We start from the raw sequence: 21,460 nt of genomic DNA on the forward strand, positions 1-21,460 counted from the left end.
CCAAGCTATGCCTTGTAAGCCAGGTAAGCATTTCAGTGTCTAGGAGCACTACTGCTTGAGGCTATGGAGGGTTTTGGGATGGAACTGTGCTTTAATATAGCCCAGTGGTAGACTGCTTGCCTCGCATGTTCAAAGCCCTGGGTTCAATCCCCACCCAGCACCACAGACAAATAAAAATTTAAAATATTTTCTGACTGCAGTGTGGAGAATGGTTTGGAGAGAAACATGGAAGAAGACAGGAAGACATCTGAAGTTTGCTGCTTAAGCCCAAGGCAGAAATGGAGTAGAGCAGACTGAATGTTCTACGGGTCTCCAAACAATAGTAATCCCAGAACTGAACTGAACACTGGTAGAGTATGGTGGTGTAGACTAATGGTTAAGGATGTGATGATTATGTTAAGAGCTAGCCAAAAAAAAAATAGAACTAGCAGTTTGGCTGGTGCAATCGCACATGCCTGGAGTGCCTGTAATCCCAGTGACTCAGGAGACTGAGGCAGGAGGATCACAAATTTGAGGCCAACCTCAGCAATTTAGTGAGACCCTGTCTCAAAATAAAAGATGAAAAGGGCTAGGGATGTAGCTCAGTGGTAAAGCCACCCTGGGTTCAGTCCCCAGCACCAAAAAATGAACAAACAAACAAACAAAAAATCCTAGCAGTTCAACTGCCAGTTTTTTATCCAGGTCTTGTCACTGCCCGAGCTGTTTCTTTGGGCAAATCCCTTAACATCTTTGTGTCTCAGTTTCCTCATTTGTGAAACAGGAAGTATAGCTCCTTATAGGGGGGTAGGAAGGACTAAAGGAGTTCTTGGCACAGTGCCTTTTTCCCTAAAATAGGCTCTGTGTTGCCCATCTTAGGGGTGCTCACACAAACACCAAGAGACCGAAATACTTGGATATTGTTTTTAATTCTCCCCCTGTTCCTCCATCCACTCACCAAACTTGGACCAGTTTCACTTCTAACCTGATTTTGCAACCCCCAAATTTTCCGTACCCTGACACTCCCCAGCTCACAGCCACCCTCTTACCTACATCTGCTTCCTCTGGCCTATCTGCCTCTGGCCTTAACTTCATTGTACAATTAAACTTCACAGACACCTCTGAGCCCCCTCAGTGTGCCAGCAGTGTTCCAGGGCCCTGATAAAACAACGGCAAATGAGATATAGCTCTGGTTCTTATAAAATGCGAAGGCCCTACACTCACCATGCTACATGTATAGATCACTTCCCCTCTGGAACTCAGTTTCCTCAATGTGTAAAGAGTCTGGGACCAAATGATCTCTTAGTCTTTCAGCATAAATATTCTTAGATTATTCCACTGAACTCTTAGCTTCTCCAGAGCAAAAACCTTTCCTGATTCATCTTGGATCCTTATCCTGTAAGGAGGAACTTTGTACCTCATAGGGATTTGTTGAGTGCTTGCTGAATGATCAAATAAATTAGTGAGTGATATTTGCCAACAAGGGCCCATCTAGAAAGCATTCAGGGCCTTTTACAGCCTCTGATCCCAGTTAGCTTCAGCTGGATATCCTAAGATCCTGGGAATTGCCACCTCCCAGCGCTGGAAGGGAGGGATTGCTTGGGAGCATTTGAGGAACTTTCCCCATTCGAAAAACATTCATTGAGCACCTGTTAAGTGCCAGACCCAGTGCTGGTGCTGGAAACACAAGGGTGCATCAAAACAGATAGTTCCTGCCTTCCTGGGGCTGATGTTCTAGAAGACATGGAGGGCAAAACAGGATGCATGGTGAGATCAGTGCTATGGAGGGGAACAGGGGAGCTGTTGGAGGCCCCTAACCTAGCGTCATGACCTCAGGGGAGGCTTCCTGGGAGTTAAGCAAACCAGATTCACAGGGATGTAGAAGGTAGAGGTAGAAGTGGGGAGGGAGAGAGCACAGGCAGGCTGGAGTCCTTCCTTCTCCCTCTGGGAATCAACCAGCAGGTAGTCATCGGGCGGGCTTGTTGGGCTACTGGGAACTCACCTCTGGGTAAGCTGGCCCATTTTGTGGCTGCTCAGCTCTCAAGTCCTTCCTTCACCTGGCCCCAATCCTACTCCCTTCAACCCCTTGGTGACAATACTAGTTTACCAGTATATTCATTCAAAAAATATTTATTGAACTTGAACACCCTCTTTGTACCTACCAGGTGATGTACATGCATTACCTAATTTATTCCTCACAGGGACTCCCATTTTTCCTAGGAGTAAACTGAGACAGAACATGTGACTTGCCTGAGAACCCCCCGTAAGTATCAGGCCTCCAACCAGGTTTTAGAGCCTTCAAGATCCCTGCCCCTACTCACTGAGCCTCACTGCCTCCCCTTGAACTAGTCTCAGCCAAATGCCTTTCCCTGGGATCCAGAACAGGGGCTTGGGCCCCAACCCCTGCCCCTTCTAGCAGGCCATCCAGCCGGGGCATAGGCCTCCATCCTCTCTGAAGCTCCTGGGGAGACAAAGGCAGGGTTGGTGGGGGAGATGAGGGCTCGGGTGCCCCCCTGCCCACTGCCCTTTGTCTTCCCGCCTGCTCCTCTCACGCGCCCCGGGAGGCTGGGAGTCGCCTCTCGCAGGCTTCCTCCTCCCATTCTTGTGCTAATTGGGTGTCAAGCTGAGATCAGTGAGAAAGAAATCCGCCCTGGCTCGGGTTAAACTGCCGCCAAAGATGAGGGCTGAGCCCAGAATATCATTAGACTGGGAGGAAGCAGGGCCTCTTCGGGGGAGGGACTGGCAGCGCATTCAGGCCCCTTTGAAAGTCACTCAGTGGCCCCCTCCCTTGCTGTTGCCACTTCAATGGGCCCCTCAAAGGTATTTAACCTTCCCAGGAATTGAAAGTGATAGCCACGCACTGGCCTGGGCAAATGGACCTCCAGGGACGCTGTAGGCCAGCCCTTTCCAGCCTTCTCAGTAGAGCAGGCAGATTGCAGATGGAACACCAAGGCTCAGGGAAGGGGATTTTTCTTCCAGCTCTGCCATTCTCAGGCTCTGTGGTCTTTGGAGAGACTTTATCTCTCATAAGCCTCAGATTCCTCATCTGCAGAATGGGGATAAAAATGTACCTATTTTGCATTAGGAAAATTTAATGAAACCATGCACAGAAAGCCCTGTGCACAGTGCCTGGCACATGGGAGGTGCCCCAGCCTTGACCATTAGCAAGTCTAGGGAAGCTGGTTTGACCAGCTACTAGGACCTCAGGTGCCTGCAACAGATTCACTTTTCATGTCTTGCCTCAAATCTGATCCCCTGTGCAGACCTGCAGCATACTGTCCCCCCCTTTTTACATTTACTTATCTTGGATCTGCTCTGATGGCATCATGCCCCTCACTCTCCTGAAGGAAAAGAATGACTATCAATGACAGATAGCTGCTTTGCACCCAGGGAGAAGGAATGCTGCGCCTCTGCTTCATGGTGTCCAGTGCTCTCTGCATTCAGAGAAACTTCTAGTAATGAACTATAGAAATGACCCATTAGTATGGTCTTACTGTCCTCCCTTAACCTGCCTTTCACTTCCAGGCCTTGGCGTCTGCCTGGAAGCTTCCTTGAAAGTCCTCCCTGTTGCAGTGTGCTTGGTTAGGTGCAGCTAAGCACACAGTTTTGTCTTTTCTACTTGCCAGCCTCTTCCCCCATCATGCAGATTAGGGCCCAGGTCTCTGTCATGCTAGGGCAGCCTTAAATCTGCTCAATAGGTGGCATGGTGGTGCACACCTGTAATCCCAGCGACTCCCAGCCACTCAGGAAGATGAGGCAGGGGGATTTCAAGTTAAAGACCAGCCTGGACAACTTAGACCCTGTCTCAAAATAAAAAGGGCTGGGGGGCGGGGGCAGCTCAGTGGTAGAGTGCCCCTGGATTCAATCCCTAGTACCAGACAAAACAAACCAAAACACAAACCCAAAAAATCAAATTTAAAAAAGGAATCTGCTCAGTAGATGAACTGTCATTGTGATCTGTAAACTGAACTACTAGATAAATGTCACCAACTGCCTGGTAAACAGTAGCTGTCATTGCTAATTAACTTCGTAAGCATGTATGGAGGTGACTCACACAACCATGATTTGGGATCTGAGAGCTGCAAGGACCACAGCCCAGAGCCTCCATCGTGGATAGTGTGGTGGTGGGATCTGGTGTAGAAGTGGGAAACTCCCTAGAATCTTAACATTTGAACATACTCTTTTCCCCCTTTAAACTACTGTGCATGTGTTGAGGTTTTCACGCAAGATCTTGCACTTTTCACAACTCAACGTGGGGATTCTTCGACCTCTGTGTTTAGGAAAGGGAACTGAGTGGCCAATGGTAGAGCTAGGATTTAAACACAGGCCCATCTGACTCTAAAGCCACAGCTCTGAACTGCCACCCTGCCTCTCGGTGACTGCTTAACATGGGGGAAGGAATGGGCCTCTTCCGGGGCTCCTTCCCATTGTGGAGAACTCACTGAGGGTTAACCAACCCCAGGCTCTTGGAGGCATGACCAAAGGCCTTCAAAGGCCACCACAAGGTCTTCTGGGCAGGGTACCTGCTCAGGGGTGATGTGGGAGGTACAGCCCCTCCTTCCCTTGGCTGAGTGCTAAGGTTCCCGACTGGATTCCTCAAGCTCTGTGCACCCTCTGCTGGCCATATGTGGCAGGGCAGACATGTCTGCCATCCCTGCAATCCCGTCAGTTTGAATGGGTAAGGGTCCCCTCTTCAGCTCTGCTCCCACTTTACCCTCAGAGGCACCAGACTCCTCTATCTTTCGAAGGCTACTCCCCCAGGAGGCACCCCAGTTTTCTTAGCCTGGCTCCAGACTGCCTGAACTGTCAGCTGCCGGCCCAGGGTGTGGCCCAGAGCTGGCTCCACAGGCATGTGTGGAATGAAACTTGCAGCTTGCTGCTGCCTTCTGCACCCAGGAGGAAGGACTGGGGCTTGAGTTTGCATTTCAGCCCCCCAACTTGTGGGACTTTGGCCAAGTGACTCAAAATCTCTTAAGTTCTAGGTCTTTCTTTGAATAACCCGTTTATAAAACAAACCTCATAGACTGGAGAAAGGTCTCAACAGTGGAGGTGAAGCCCCAGGGGCTTGTGCCACCCAGATAGGCTGTGTTGGGACCCTTTCCCACTGCACTGATTCCCCATCTGGGTGTGACTCTAGCAATGGGGCCCAGGAGATAGCTGGCTCCCCAACACACTACTGTGAAGAGGGATCCAGCGCTGCCTGGCAGGCTAGGCAGCCTCACTCTGGTTCTCTGGCAGTCACCCTGGGCAGATCTTTCCCACCTCTCAGCAACTGGGGAACCATACAGCGAGAAGCAGAGCAAGGACCTAGAGATGACCCTGCCTTCAGGGAGACTTCCCCTCAAAGCCTGAGCATCCTTTTCCTCCTAATGGCCTGTTTTACCTTCTGAATCCTTTCTGTTTGTGTGTGTTTGCAGTACTGGGGATTGAATCCAGGGGCACTCTGGAACTGAGCTACATCCCTAGCCCTTTTTATTTTTAGACAGGGTCTCGCTAAGTTGTCCAGGCTGACCTCCAAATTGGGAACCTCTGGCCTCAGCTTCCTAACTTGCTGGGATTACAGGTGTGTACCACCACACCTGGTCCAAGGCCACAAGCTTCTGCTTCTGAGTGACAGCTGGTCTGGACTTTGAAGCTCACACTATTAAAACAAGTAACTTGCCAGACTCGGTGGGAACTGCACTCATCTAAGCCAGCACATAGGTTAAGGGCTGTAGCATCCTACCTGTTCTATCCTGAATTCCAAATGAGTGAGTGGACAAATTAGTGAATGGGCCAGAGAAGCAGAAAGTAGGGCCTAAGCAGGCTGGGCAGTCTGGGGTAGAATGGGCTCAGGTGGCATGCACACAGGCTTAGGAGTCAAGGCAGAGTTTATTGGCGCCTGAGGGCCACCCTCCCATTCCTCTTCCTCTCATAGGCCAGGACAGAGATGGAGACCCACAGAGACAGGGCCTGAAAGACAGCCAGGCAACCCCCTAAGCAGATGAAGATAGAGGAATTTGGAGAGATAAGGGGTGGTGTTCTGACCTCCTGCTGCAGATGAGGCATGGTGGGGCCATGGTGGTCTTCCTCTCCTCCTAGAGGTATGGGCAGCTCTGGGGCAGCTTTTCTGGCCATCAGATTTATGGCCATTACCGTTCCTGCCCAATCTCTTGGCTTCCTGAGTCTGGAGGCTTCTGCCTTGGTCCCGCTTATAAAGCCCCTGCTCTTTGGAGGGAGCTTGGTGATCCCTCTGCCTCTCCCTGCCCTGCCTGACCCAAGACATCATCCTGAGGGGGCCCCCATCAGTCTCAGCCTGGGGCCCAAAAGATCGCTTGGACATGCAGCTTTCACAGAAAGCCTCTGCAAGGGTGTGGAGGCGGCAGTGAGTCACTTGGCAGTTTTGGAGGGAGGAGTCAGCACCTCAGGGAGGAGGTGTGGTCCTGCTTGCTTTGGTCTTGCATCGCCCAGGACCCCTCTGGGTAGAAGCTGAGGCTTTGGATCCAGCATTACTGGCCTCAGAGAGATGCAGGGGCAAATCACAGCTTCTCCTCCCCTGCCTGGATGCGGGCATAGGCCTCTTGGTCCAGCGGAACATAGCGGCCCTTCCGGGCATCCAGGTAGAAAAGCGGGTCTTTCACAACAGCTGGGTCAAAGCCCTCCTTCCGTAGCTCTGTCTTCTGGAACTTGTAGGTTCCTGGGAAGTAAAGAAGAAAACTCAGTACAGGAGCTGGAGTCTTTCTTAACCCCCTTGGAATGTGGACTGGCCTCGTGACAGAATGTGGCCAAAGTAATGTCTTGGGTCAGTCTAGGTCTCAAGAGGCCTTGCTGCTTACATCCCACCCTCGTGGGGGTGCCTTGAAGCCAGTCCAGCCTTCAGAAGGCTGAGATGCTGCATGGAACAGAGATGAACCATCTCAGCTGAGGCTTTTAGACTGGCACTGTCCAATGGGATAGTCATTTGCCCTATGTGGTTATTTAAACTGAATTAACATTAAACAAAATTTGGATTTTAGTTTTTCAGTCACAACAGCCACATCTCAAGTGATCAACAACTTTGCAGGACTAATATATACTGTACTGCTGAGTGAAATGAAAGTAAATCTCTATCTCTCATCCTATACAAAACTTAACTCAAAATGGATCAAGGATCTAGGAATTAGAGCTGAGACCCTTCACCAAATAGAAGAAAAAATAGGCCTGAATCTTCATGTTGGCTTAGGACCAGACTTCCTTAACAAAACCCCAGAGTGCAAGAAATAAAAGCAAGAATCAATAAATGGGATGGATTCAAACTAAAAAGCTTTTTCTCAGCACAGAAAACAATCAATAATGTGAAAAAGCGCCTACAGAGTGGGAGAAAATCTTTTCCACACACACTTCAGACAGAGCACTCATCTCCAAAGTTTATAAAGAACTTAAAAAACTTTATACCCAAAATACAAAGAACCCAATCAATAAATGGGCTAAGGAATGGACAGACACTTCACAGAAGATATACAGGTGATCAACAAATATATGAAAAAGTGCTTATCATCCCTAGTAACTAGAGAAATGCAAATTAAAACCACCCTAAGATTTCATCTAACTCCAATTAGAATGGCTATTATCAAGAACACATTAAGTGTTGGCGTGGGTGTGGGGAAAAAGGCACACTCATACATTGCTACTGGGACTAAAAACTGGTGCAGCCACTCTGGAAAGCAGTATGCAGATTCCTCATAAAACCTGGAATGGACCCACCATTTGACCCAGCTATCCCACTCATCGGTTTATACCCACAGGACTTAAAATCAGCATACTACGGTAATGCAGCCACATCAATGTTCATAGTAGCTCAGTTCACAATAGTTAGATTATGGAACCAACCTAGATGCCCTTCAACTGATGAATGGATAAAGAAACTGTGGTATATATACACAATGGAATATTTAACTCAGCCATAAAGAAGAATAAAATTATGGCATCTGTTGGTAAATGGATGGAGTTGGAGAATATCATGCTGTGAGATAGGCCAAGCCCAAAAAATGGAAGGCCAAATGTTTTCTCTGATAAGTGGATGATGATACATTAACAGGGGCATGGGGGTGGGAGGCAAGAGAAGAATGGAGGAACTGTGGATGGTGTAGAGGAAAATGGGGCAGGAGTGGGTAGGGGAAGGAAAGATCGTGGACTAAGACAGTATTGCCCTATGTATATGAATGGTATGAATCTACATTGTGTACAACCATAGAAATGAAAAGTTGTACTCCATTTGTGTACAATGAATCAAAATGCAGTCTGTAAAAATAAAAATAAAAAATACTGTGCTGCTAAGATAGCAAACGCTTCCATCACCTCAGAAAATTCTGCTGGTTAGTACTGCACAAGGGACCACCCTATGGCCAGATGAGTGAGACCACCTTAGACCCTCCTGGCCTGACTGAGTCCCTAAGTGATGGCAGTTCTTGGAATGATCCTAGGCAAGATCAACAGAACTGCTCAGTTGAACTTGGCCCCCAAACTTCTGACCCACAGAACTGTGAGCAAATAAAATGGTTGAAGTCCTTTGGAGGCCAGCTGTTCTGCAGCAAAGCCATCTGGAATCCGAGGCCTGAGCCTCCCTGCCTCTCCTGGACAGAAGTTACAGGTATCACAATTCTCAGGGGGTGAGCAGTCTATGGTATGAGCCTGGCACCAGTGTTCCCATTCTGTGCTACACTGAAGCCCTGGGTCCTTCCCACTGCTTCAGGTGTTCCCCCAGGTCCAGGTGCCCACATCACTGGGGGATGGCTTACCATCTAGGAGGGATTCACATGATGACCACGTAGGGGGCAGCCAGGCAGATGTGGCCCAAAGGTGTGCAGCCGGGGAGGGGCTTAACAAAGGGAAGATTTTGCGAGGGGCAGCAAGGACCAGCAAGGAAAACACGGACAGGTCTGGGCATGAACCACGGTACTTCCTACCCACTAGAGAACTCCTGAGAACCATCAGAGGACCAACAGAAGGATCACACTGCCCTGCATGTGACCAGGACAGTTATAACAGCCCCTCCTCATCTCCTTTCCCCTGCAGTCCTATCTCATTCTCCATCCAGCAGCCAGAGATCTTTGTGGGATATGAATCTGAATAGGTTACTCTGCTAAAACGCTTCTGTAATTCCCTACTGTTCTGGAAGGCCCTGGGCTTCCAGCCCCTACTGGCCTCTCTCACCTACCTTCCCCCTCGGCCTGTCTCCAGTTTTGAGGGCCTCCTTTCATTCCTTCAGCACTGCCATTCCTTCCTGACTTGGGGACTTCACACTTGTTCCCACAGCTTGGAATGTCTCCCACCCTCATAAGGTCCCCTTTTTCATTCAGGTCTTAGCTGAAATGTTGCTGCCTCAGGGGAGCTTTCCAGTCATTCAAATGCCCCTTCATTCACTTTTCTGTGAGCTTGATCTGCAGTTCACTTCTTATCTTTGGAATTCCTTGTCCTGCAGCTGCCTCCCTTCCAGTTCTAAAGCTCCAAGAAGGCAAAGTTTACCTGTTTCCCCAAGGCCCAGAACCCGATACTCCATCAGTGACTTGTCCCACTAATGATCAGTGAACCTCCTCCTCAGAGGGACCAGTTTGTTCACTTCCACAAGGGAGGGTAGTTCACCAAGTACCTGGCAAGGTCAAATGACAGCCACCAGGTATCTCCAGAAGTGTGTGGAAAGGCCCAGGCCTAGAACCTGGGAGCTGGAGCAGGGAAGGGACAGACCTGTTTTGTGCAGTTCAGGCAGGAAGCGCAGGAAGATGGGTCGGGCATATAGGGGCAGCTCCTTCTCCAAGGCCTGTGCAAAGTGCTCCAGGTCACAGCTATCAGTGGTGCTGGCCACAGCAGCCATTCCTGCTCGACCTTCAGTTCCTGTGGACATGAAGGTGAACTGTGGGCACTGGTGATGCCCACTTGTGGCACCTCCCAGCATGCGCCCCTGCCCCCAACATACCTGGCACCTCAACGCCATACACAGCCACATCAGTCATGTCCAGTAGGCGGCTGAGCGTACCCTCTACCTCAGTGGTGGACACGTTCTCACCTTTCCAGCGGAATGTGTCCCCTGTGCGATCTCGGAAATACAGGTAGCCTAGCTCATCCATCACCAGCACATCACCTAGGGAGGGCTTTGGTGAGTAGGACCTGGGCTGCCCAGCTCTGGCCCACAGGTTTGAGCCAGGAAGTCTTTGCTGAAGCCTAAGGATGTGACTGACCACAAGTCAGTCCTGGGACAGGGGGAGTCCTGGGCAGGTGTTCTCTGATGATGGCAAAAGGTCCTCTCAAAACCCCCAGTCCTGCTGGAAGTGATAGCAAAGGGTCAGGAACTCACCAGTGAGATAAGCTTGATCCCCCTTCTTAAAGACGTCCTTAGCGATCTTTTTGTTGTTAGCGCCTGGGTTGAGGTAGCCATCGAAGCGGCGCAGAGGGTCTTGCTGGATGATACGGCCTACCAGTTGGCCTGGCTGCCCTGGGGCAGGAAAGGCAGAGTCAGATTTGTCCCAGAAGGCCTCTTCACCTGTCCTCCCCAGATGCATCCTGCATCTTTTTTGGTTTTCCTTTTTCTTCCCCCCAGATGGTACATGGGGTTGAACCCAGGGGTGCTTGGAGCTCTACCACTGGACTACAACCCCAGCCTATTTTGAGACAGTCTCACTAAGTTGCCCAGGCTGGCCTCAAACTTGCAATTCTCCTGCCTTGGCCTTTGGAGTAGCTGGGATTACAGGCATGGGTCACTGTGCTTGGCTCCCTGCATCCTGAACTGATCTGATTCATACTGCTTGCGCAGAATGCCCTATTTCTGGGGGTAGGGGGTGTAGCTCAGTGGTAATATGTGTGCTTTGCATGTGTGAAGCCCTGGGTTCAATCCCTTACACACACACACACACACACACACACACGAGAGAGCAGGCGAGAGAGAGAGAGAGAGAGAGAGAGAGAGAGAGAGAGAGAGAGAGAGAGAGAGAAAGAAAAGAAATGCCCCATGTCTCCCCCAGCTTGGAGTTTGCTGAGGACAAGGTGTTCACCTTGGCTGGTCTGACTCAACTGACCCTGGTGATGTCTGCCTATTGAACTGATGGGAAGATAAACAAATAAATAGTGAATGGGCTCAGGCTCTACTGGACAGTAGAGGAGGCTGGCACCACTGAGCCCCTGCTCCAGGCCTGACTCCATTCAGAGAGCTTTATGCTCTTTTCCCAGGTTATCCTGATGAGGCAGGTGCTGCCATCAGCCCCATGTGCAAAAGAAAGGACTTAGGCACAGAGACACTGATTCTCCCATCACACAGGGCTAAGGGGCCAAACAAGAACAGTTGTAGGTGGCCAGAACTCAGCGTCCTCCGGAGTCAATATGAAAATGAATGAATGGATGGATCGCATAGTGAATGAAAGGACAGACAAAGAAGTGAACAGCTTGCAGCAGAGCTGACTGATGGCTGCTGGTTAGAACCAGCTCCCCACCTACTCATACTGGCCAACCTCCCTCCCAGAACAAAACTCCTCCGACGCTGAATTCCCACCCAAGGCAGACCTGGCCGACAGGGAATGCACACGCCATCAGGTCCCCGGATCAGCTCCATGGTGTCCTCGTTGACACGTACCAGCCGGATGGGGTACACAAAGGACAGGATACGGCTGTTAAAGCCACAGGCTCCTACCTGCAAAGGTCAAGACTTGGACTGGGGCTCTGCCACCATGGGTCCCAAGGTGAACAATGGGGGCAAGGGGCAACTCCAGCACAAACTCCTATGCTGGAATTCTATCCTTCCCTCTGCCATGGTCCATCCCCGAAGCAGCCTTACCCATCCCCAACCTGGGTCGCACCTGACTGTCAAAGTTGCCTAGGCTGCAGTTGCACTCAGTGGCCCCGTAGAACTCGGCCACCTGGGGGATGTGGAAGCGGCTGGAAAAGTTGGTCCAGATGGACTGCCGGAGGCCATTGCCCAGAGCCATGCGCACCCGGTGCTGGGTCTCCGCCTCCCGGGGTGGCTGGTTCAGGAGATAGCGGCACAGCTCTCCGATGTACTGCACAATCTGGAGTGGGCTTGGTGTGAGTCTGGGCTCCCAGAGTTGCCCCACCCGGCCCCGGCATCCCTCAAGCCCTTCCCTTCCACAGGGGCTGGCTGTGTGATCCCATCCCTCTCTGGGCCTGTCTTCCCATCCAAACAACAGGAATGTTGCCCAGTGAACCCTTCTAAACCACCTCAGTTGTACAAAAGAAATTCCAAAGTGTGGTTGGTGGGAGGGAGGCAAGGGACAGCCATTCTCTTCCCTTCTTACTCACAGTGCAGTTGTATTTGACACAATCATCCCAGAACCGGGAGGCTGAGAACTTCTTTCGAATCACCACTGTCATGCCATGGATCAGGCACTGACCAACACCCACGATGTTTCCTGAGGGCAAAGGAGGCCTGGAGTCAGAAGATGGAGAGCCATTCCCCAGAGCCTCCTGTCTTTCCCACCACGCAGGGGACAGAACTCAAATGAACTCAAAGCTTCACACATGCAGGGCAAGTGCTCTACCACTGAGCCACATCCCAGTTCCCAGAGCCCCCTCTATCCCAGGCCTGCCTCTTCATGGGCACTGTCCCCTGGTCTCTTTTCCCTGTCTTGTCCTATCTTCACTAACTGATCATGTCTTTCCCCACTCAGGCACCTTCCATGGCTTCCTGGTGTCTATGGGATCAAGTGCACACTCCTTAGCCTGCCCCCACAGGACTCTGGAGCCAGCCCCAATCCCATTTTCAGCCAGGCGGGGCTGAACTCCTCTGCCTGGCCGCAGGACCACACACCTTCCTCTTGCTCTTGCCACACACTGCCCAAGTGCCCCCTGCTCCTCCACCACACACTCCATGCCACCCCCTCTTTAGAGTCAGAGAGGTTCCCATCACCCATCCGGCCACAAGCACACCACCCCTGAGCACTCTGAGGGTGGGGATTCTGCTCCCTCAAGCCGCCTTCCCTCAAGTCCCTACAACCAAGCAGCAATGCTGGGCACATCTGTGGAAACCAGCTGGAAAACAGGTCATCCCAAGTACCCTCAGAACATTGTCCCACACTACGAGCCCACATTGGTCACCCTCAATGGACAAAACTGAGGTGGAGCCTTTGGCCATGCATGGATTTGAACCCAGACTTGAATACTGGTGTTTCTACTGCAATAGGCTACCTGACCAGGAAGGCGGAGTTCCTAAGACCTGGAGAGCTGGAGGCTGTGGGGTGAGCCCCCCCCGCCCCCCCCCCCCAGGGCTCACCTGCAGAGTGGTAGAGGGGGAGGCAGTCATAGACAATGTCGTCAGGGCGCATGCGGAATCCGTAGTACACCAGGGCAGCCATGCGGTAATATCTGAGAAGGCACAGGGCCAAGGACTTGGTGGGCCCCCAGAATGTCGGAAGGAGGCTCGCTCCCCAGCCCTGCCATGCCCACCCTACCCTGGGGCACCCACCCCTTACCTGCTGTGCACCACAATGGCAGCTTTGGGTAGCCCTGTGGTGCCCGATGTGTAGATGTAGAAGAGTTTATCTGAAGAAAACACATAGGGGCAACTGAGAGAGCACAGCACAGGGCAGGGCAGGTGGACGGACAGTGCCTGTGTGCGCATCCTTCAACACCAGTGCCCACCGCACCTCCTCCAGGAAGCCCTCTCCAATGGCCTGACACTGCCCTGCTCTAATGCCTGCTTCCATGCCTTCCACAAACAACTCTTGGGCCTTGCTCTGTGCCAGGCCCTCTCAGAGGTCCCTGCTGAGTGGGACAGTTAGATGAGGACACAGGCAGTTCTAATACTGAGCCAAGTGTGGGGGAGGGTGGAAGCACAGGACCTGAGGAAGACCCATAGCACCACTTGGCCTGGGCTTGTGGGAGGGAGTTGGCACCAGCTGGAGGTTCCAGAAGGAAAGGAGGGATACCTGCCCAAGACTTAGCTGCAGGAAGCGGGTGCTGATGCAGCTGCTACACCCTGACCTTCTATTTACTTCTCCCTATAGCTCTGACTAGGGACTGTCACATTACAGTTCCTATGGGAGGCTCAGCCCTACCAGAATAATGTTCCTGGAGGCCAGGAACGCCACTGGACAACTCTGCACATTTTTAGCAGCCATCTCAGGCTCTGCCTGCCTGCTGTGTGCCAGCTCCATGCAGCATGAGGGAACCAGGGTGAACTAGCCACAGGCCCTGCCTTCTAGCAACTTACAAAAGTACTCAGGAGTCAGGTTAGAAGAGGTTAAACAATGACAAGGACAGTGACCAGTTACTAGCCCTTCCTTCCATGCCCTAGACTCAGAACTTTACCCACTGTATTTTTTTCAGTCCTCAAAGTCAACCCATGAATTAGATTTTGTAACTATCCCTGATTTTATGGCTGTGGGACCTCAGGTTCAGATAGGCCAGAGAGCCCTAGGACAGTCCAAGATCTGAAGCCCCAGGCCACACCACAGATTGGTGGCTTTACAAGGAGGGAAGTAAGAGTGGAAGAGCTGAAGGACTGAACAGATTAAAGTACAGGAAGAGAGATGAAAGGCTGGGAGGCTGTGTAGAGGAGGAGGTAGGGAAGGCCACCCAGTGTGGAATGCATCACAGTTGAGGACCTGGCAGGTCCTGTACTGGAAAGTACTTGCTGATCATATTCTAAGGGCCCTGTTCCTCACCTGCCTCCCCACCTCAACTCCAGCCACAATTCAGTCAAAGCAGGTTCCTGAGAAACACATGTTTCTACATGTTAGGCATCAATTAAGGTTATTCCATAAATCACAGAATTGGACTTTGTGTGTTTCAGTCAGTACTTTTAGACATATTCCCTCATTTCTCCTTTACAGTGACCCCAGAGTATCCTGGGATTTGTGTCTCCATTTTCCAGATGAAAAAAGGGAAGTAATGTGACCTGTTCAAGGCACATGAAAGTATGCAAAAGAATCCAGGTCTTCTGGTCCTGAGGCCAGTGGTCTATCCTTGGTCCATCTTAGAACCCCTCCACAGGGGTAGGGAGGACCCACCTGTAAAGCCCTTGTCAGGGCAACTTGGTAGGTGCTTGGGGGCATCTTCCAGCAGAGGGTCCAGGTGCTCTGTGCCAGTGGGCACTGTGCTGGGGTCCCAGGAGCCAGAGCAGAAGAGGTTAAGCGAGGAGTCCAGGCTCTCATGGATCTCACAGACAGCTGTGGGAGACAGAAGTCAGCAGGCAGGCCAGGAAGCACTGAGTTCCCAGGGGAGACTGGCTGGTATGGGAGGAGATGGGTAAAGTGCCTTTACTGTTCATACGAACAACAGCTCCCATGAGCTTCTGGCTAACTACACAGAAGGCTCCTTACATGCAATTCTCTTGTTCTTACAGCCCTAGGAAGTAGGTACCAACAACAGCCCATTTTAGAGATGAAGAAACTGAGGCACTGAGAATGAGAGGGAGCTCACACCAAGGTCTCTTACCCACTGCCCTATATGATTTTGAAGGGAAATGGTTGGACAGCAGTGGGGATCAGAAGCCCCCTTCCCTCCAAGTGGGAACCTCTAGTCTTCCCAGGCATTACACAGATTTCCAGATACTCACTCACCCTGGGCCTAGGGCAGTGCTGGCTTACTTGGCCCCACTTTCTCTCTCTGGCTGCTTTTTTTGTGGTGCTGGGGTTGGAACCTATGACCTTGTGTGTACTAGGCAAACACTACACCACAGAGCTTCTCTGGTTTCCTCTTGATTCATCTAATCCTCTCTCCTCTACCTGCTGTATCCTTCCTTCTTCCCTTATAGCATCTGCGTGTGTGTGTGTGTGTGTGTGTGTGTGTGTGTGTGTGTGTGTGTGGTGCTGGGGACTGAACCCAGGGGTGTTTTACCACTTAGCTACTTAATTACACCTCCAGTTCTTTTTATTTTGAGACAGGGTCTTCCTAAGTTGCTGAGGCTGGCCTTGACCTTGCAATCCTCCTGCCTTGGCCTCCAGAGTTACTGGGATTACAGTTTTGTGCCACTGCACCTGTGTCCCCTTGCAGCACCTTAACTTCCCTGTCTGTTATCCCATGACCACAGTAGTGTGGGGAGAAACAAGAAGAGACACTGTGGTCAAGCCCAAGATCAAACCCTAGTCCTGTTGGGCATGGTGCCTCACTCCTGTAATCACAGCAAATGTGGAGGCTGAGCAAATGTGGCCAGTTCCAGGCCAGCCTCAGCAACTTAGTGAGATCCTATCTCAAAATTAAAATAAAAAGGACTGAGTATAGCTCAGTGGTACAGAGTCCCTGGGTTCAATCCACAGTACCAAAAAATAAAAAGAGCCTGGTACAGTCCACATGCCTATACACCCAGGAACTCGGGAAGCTGAGGCAGAAGAATCCCAAGTTGAGGACAGCCTCAGTGTCTCAGTAACTTAGTAAGGCCCTACGCAACCTTGGTAGATCCTGTCTCAACAAAAAGTGCTGGGAATGTTGCTCAGCAGTACAGCTCTTGCCTAGCATGTATAAAGCACTGGGTTCTTCACTACCACAAAAAATATAAATAAAATTTAAAAAAAAAATCCCAGTGCCTGCCACTTACAACTGTGTGAACTTGGGTAAGCTCTTCGCTACCTTCTGAACTCACCTCATCATCCATAAAGCCAAGAAGACAATCCCTCCCTGTCTTGTGAAGATCAGAGCTGCTCTTGTAAAGCACCAGGCTAAGCATGCTGACACCTAATGTGGCAGCAAATAAAACGCAAGCTCTGCAAGGAGAGTGGGAAGTGAGTTCTTGTTCCCCTTGTATAAATGAGGCAAATGAAACTAATTAGTCACAAAGATGGCAACCATCATACCCGAGGGCAAGCCAGCACCAACCATGTTGCCAGTGCTGCAGGGCAAGCACCTCCTGATCAGTAGGGCACAGGTGCTACAGATGGGGAACCTGAGGCTCAGAGAATCTGGCTCATTCAGCATCTCCAGCTTCCCTGACAGGAAACCAGCTGTTTCCAGGACCCCTGTCTTAACCATAGGCCAATACAGCCTCCCCAGGGCTAGAAGGGACTGTGGTCTGTGCAAGGTCCCATGGTTCTGCCACCTGTCCTTTGTCCCCTGGAGCTCACCTGGGGACATCTCACTACCAAAAATAAGGGCCCGAGCCTGGGAGGTGGTGAGGCAGTGGCGCAGAGCATCACGTCGGAGGTTGGTGTTGATGAGCGCCGCCTCCACGCCCACCTTGGCCATGCCCAGCCACAGGCCCACAAACTCATTGCGGTTCTCCATGAAAAGGGCAGCCACATCTCCTGAGGCCAGGCCCCGGGCCTGTAGGAAGTTGGCCACGCTGCTTGAGTAATCATCCAGCTGGCGGAAGGTCCAGTGGGTGTCTGTGCCCTCGAAGATCAGGGCTGTCTTGTTGGGGTGGTGCTGTACCGTAGAGGCAAACAACACGGGCACTGTTCTCCGCTCTTGCAGGTACCGTCGAACCTTTCCCTTCACCTTGAGGAGTACCAGGCCACCGCTGTGTGGGAAGGAGCAATGAGCTGTGACTGCCAGGGTTGGGAGGGTGGCCTCCTGACCCCATGGCCCAGGTTGCTGCCCAATGATCTGAGCTTCATAAGCCAGTCCCTCCTGGATACACAACACCACTACACATAGCCACATGCAGTCCACAGTCTTTCACCAAGACCTTACAATGACACCCAGAGGTCGTGTGTTCCTGATAGGAGGAGGAAAGAGTCTCTCATGGTGCTGCAGTTTACCCAGAGCTTCAAAGGTGCAATGAGGCTGAGCTGAGACCTGAACTGCAGGCCTGGCTGGCTCCAACTCCTACTCCCCTCCCGCAGCCTGTACAGTCCCCAAATTTCATCGCCATAGTAAACAAGGATGAATCTTCCTTCCTGTCAGTCCAACTAGGGCAGGCCAATGTTTTGTTTATCACCTTGTCCCCCAGGTCTGCCAGGCACAGGAGAGATGCTTAGTGCTTGTCCCCCTCATTCCACCCCATGAACTCCTGAGCTCTGCAGGCTTTATGTCCTGATGTTGTGCTCTGAGGCTGAACTCCCTTCCTTCTACCACCTTTGAGGCACCTCTCCTCTATAGGAGGCCTCGGGATTCCCCAAGCCCCTAGCCTGGGGGCATCTCTCCCTGCTCCTTGCTCCTTGCTCCCACAGCTCCTGCTGCTATCATTCTTCCTGCAGGGTCACTTGATACCTCCTTCTGTAATCAGCCCAGAAGGACAAAGGCTGAGTTGCCTGTTCCGGGCATGGCGCACTGTGCTGGGCCCTGGAACGCAAGAGTGAGCAAGGCTGCCAGGGTCTTTGTCCACATGGCACTGCCACTTTAGGGAGTTACTTTATCCTTTTTATCCCCCTGGTTAGTCTAAGATTGGGTCTGCTTTGTTCCTCTCTGGGCCTCAGACAGCTGGGAACAGGTTCTCCCAGACATCTTAACTCGGAGCCCAGTTCTAGAATTCAGTGCCCCTTGTGCCCTCTCAGGCTTGTGCCAATCCAAGAAAGGGTCCTTTCTCACTGGGTTCCTCCTTACTAGAATGTCCTCAGGACCTCTTCAGGATATCTCTTCAACACACTTGTCCAATGTGTGTCCCAGCCCAAGGAGTTTCAAGTTAAGGGAGATTCCCTGAAGAAGGACTTTGACCTTGGAGATGGAGGTACCAGGTACTACTGCCAGGGATAGGGTGTGGAGCAGAGGATTTGGGGGTCCCAGGTGTCCTACACTGGTAGGTACCATGGGGTCTGAGGAGATTAAAGGGATCAGGAGCCCAGCATGGCTGAAACCCAGGAAGGACTGGACCAGGTACTCACAAGATATCCCGCCTGATGGTCTTGATGAAGACCCGGATGAAGCGCCAGCCACCAGACCCCAAGTAGAGAAGCAGCAGGGAGAACCCCACCTGGGTCCAGGGCAGTTTCAGCACCAGCTTGGAGAACAGCAGCAACCCCACCAAAGATGCCCCGAACAGCATCTTGGCCTGCAGGCAAAAGGCAGTAAGGGACTCAAACATTTGTGTCCCCGAGGCCCACACTTCCAGGTCCTGGAAGCCACTCTGCTGTGATTCCAAAGGTGGTGGGGTTTGGTCACCCCAACTGGGGTGGCTAAGGACAAAGGTCCCTTTCCAGGTTTTGGTCAAAAGGTGGGCGGGAAGGAGCTTCAAGTAAGTTTCAGGGATGAGAAGGAGACTGTTCCAGCCTTTAGTCCTATCTTGAACTACCACCTCCAAGTGACCTTGGGCAGGTCCCTTTTCTACTTCAGGCCTCAGTTTCTGGCTGTACACAATGTGTTAGTGAAACTTCAGTTTTTCAGTTCACTCTCCTACATCCACGGTCCCTAATCAAAACAGCTTGGGGATGGATACTGACTTAAGTACCTCCAGCTCAATACAGGGAGGTTCTGGGAAGGATCAGGCCAAACTACAAAACCCAAAGGAGCAGCTTCCTGGGAAGGTAGCTCGGCCAAATCCCTGCCCACGGGCTCTGGCATTGTCCTGCCTCTACTGTATTGATCGATAGAGGGCGACACAGTAAACGGGTTAGAGCCCCGAGGTTCCTGAGAGGTGACTGCCCACGGGGAAAGATGAATGAGCGAGAAGAGGGTCTTGAAGACACACCCTACCCCCGCCAAAGCAAACCACTCAGATGAATCTAGAGGGATGGGGCTTAGGGTAGGGGAAAAAGCTGACGCTACGGCAAAAGGCTGGGCTGAGATTAGGACTCTTGGGGTCTCTATTCCTGGCTCTTTGCGGGGTTGTTCAAGGGAACAGCTGAAGAGATTGTTTTTCTTAGGGCTTTCCTATTGTTAGAGCTGAAGGTCAAGGCTGTAAAATAGCCTGAGAGCCAGGATGAGGACATGGCTTGGACCACAGGGAGCCCCTGCAGATCTCCTCCTCCCGGAGAAAAGCACAACCCGGAGGTGGGGGGCGGGGCGGGGACTAAACCAGCATCCCCAACCCCTATGCCAGGATCTCCAAGGCCCTCAGACCTCTGGCCTCCCAGAGTCCGCCAGGACGGAGACAGGAGGGCATTCAGGAAGAATTGGCGGAGAAAAAGAGGGGCTAACGAGTTCCCGAGGGGGCCCGTCCCGGGTCCTGCTCTTAGACAGCCAGGGTAGCAGAGGTCCCGGCAGGGAGCGCCCCTCACCCCAGGCCCGCTCCGCCGTCTTCCCCCTACTCAGCCCGGTAGGTTTCCCGGCCCTGAGACCCACCGGCCCCGCCTTTGCTCACCCGGCGTCGGTCCCGCAGCGCGGCGCCCAGTCCAGATGCGGCCCGGATGCAGCAGTGGAGTGGGGAGCGCTGGGGGCATCAGCCGCCCATGGGCGCCCAGAGCCGAGCCCCAGCAGCGCTTGGCCGGCTCTGCGCCCTGCAGGGCCCGCCCGCCTCCCACAACCCAAACGGGATGTGCCGGCCCGCAGCACCGCCTCCAGCGCAGTCCCTGCGGCCGGCGAGCCTCTGAGCCCGCCGCGCGGTTCGGCTTTACCCTGCCCAGCCCAGCCCAGCCCAACCCAGCCCAACCCAGCGCAGCCCAACCCAGCTCAGGGCGCCGGACGCCTCCCGGCCCAGTCAGCCCTGCGCGCGCTACGACGTTGGGCGGTGCCGCCGCGCGGCATGCTGGGAGTTGTAGTCCGGTCCAGCGCACAGTACTCTGGGAGTTGTAGTCCGCACCACACAGCCTAGCGCATCTTCAGAACCCCAAGTCTGGGAAACAGGGTGGTTTACCGCCTGTTCAGCTCTCCCTGCAGTACCGGGCGAGACCTAGGGGAGCGCACTCCCACCGGCATGGTCCGTAGGGAATCCAAGCCCTCTATGCTGCCCCGGCAGAATTTAGCAAAGCCCAACACCACATCTAGATGAGGTCGAAAAAGGCGGGAGGTAAGTAGTTGGGAAATTGACTCTGTGGCGCGATGGATAGCGCATTGGACTTCTAACCAAAACCTGCACGTAGCCATTCAAAGGTTGTGGGTTCTAGTCCCACCAGAGTGGCTGTTTTACATCCTCCAGTACCTTCACAAGGTTCAAGAGGATCTGGGCATAGTGGTACACGGAGGCTGAGTTCTAGACCAGGAATTTAGCGACATCTTGTCTCAAAAATACAGCTCAGTAGCAAAGCGCCCCGAGTATTTAATCCCCAGTACCAAAAACAAAACACAAAAAGAACCACAGTACTTGTTCCCCCTTCTGCTTTGGGGGTTACTGTGCAGACATTCTGTCATCAACAGACTTTTTTTTTTTTTTTTCTTGTACCAGGGAATGAACCCAGGGGTGCTTAATCACTGAGCTACATCATCTCCAGCCATTTTCATTTTTTATTTTGAGACAGGGTCACACTAAGTTGTTTAGGGCCTTGCTAAATTGCTGAGGCTAGTCTCGAACATGCTTCGGCCTCCAGAGTTGCTGGGATTACTGGTGTGCGCCACCATACCTGGCCAGCTATGGGGAGCTTATGAAGTAGCATTTGGTATATTGGAATTTGTAGGTTCATTGACCAGAAAAGTATATATAAGATAAAAATCTGGACACAAGGATTATCTCTGATGGTATCCACAGGGCTTGGCATATTATAGAAGTGCAGTGTTTGTT

The 21,460-nt window shown here is 52.0% G+C and overlaps 1 protein-coding gene and 1 pseudogene across 1 annotated transcript; both read right to left on the reverse strand.

Annotated features, from left to right (window-relative positions):
• Positions 1–927: 927 nt before the first annotated feature.
• Positions 928–20,364, reverse strand: Slc27a4 (solute carrier family 27 member 4). The gene is made up of 13 exons (XM_047525241.1): positions 20,108–20,364; positions 18,693–18,859; positions 16,995–17,389; positions 14,946–15,104; positions 13,407–13,476; positions 13,208–13,299; positions 12,238–12,347; positions 11,778–11,987; positions 11,485–11,611; positions 10,286–10,423; positions 9,908–10,072; positions 9,679–9,825; positions 928–6,652 (listed from the first exon to the last, which is right to left on the reverse strand). The coding sequence occupies exons 2-13, from the start codon at positions 18,851–18,853 to the stop codon at positions 6,495–6,497; spliced, it is 1,932 nt and encodes a 643-aa protein (XP_047381197.1). The 5' UTR covers positions 18,854–18,859; positions 20,108–20,364; the 3' UTR covers positions 928–6,494.
• Positions 3,286–3,468, reverse strand: LOC124965068 (uncharacterized; annotated as a pseudogene).
• Positions 20,365–21,460: the final 1,096 nt, after the last annotated feature.

Source organism: Sciurus carolinensis, chromosome 14 (genome assembly GCF_902686445.1).
Source record: "Sciurus carolinensis chromosome 14, mSciCar1.2, whole genome shotgun sequence".
Classification (NCBI taxonomy): Eukaryota; Metazoa; Chordata; class Mammalia; order Rodentia; family Sciuridae; genus Sciurus; species Sciurus carolinensis.

Bases quoted from the DNA above. Each gene is read 5' to 3' on its own strand.
- Slc27a4 (XM_047525241.1), bottom strand. From the start codon at position 18,853: ATGCTGTTCGGGGCATCTTTGGTGGGGTTGCTGCTGTTCTCCAAGCTG. The intron at 11,988-12,237 runs GTGAGTAAGAAG...AGCCCACTCCAG, and splicing joins GTGTCAAATACAACTGCACT to ATTGTGCAGTACATCGGAGA. The intron at 9,826-9,907 runs GTATGTTGGGGG...TCATGTCCACAG, and splicing joins GTATGGCGTTGAGGTGCCAG to GAACTGAAGGTCGAGCAGGA.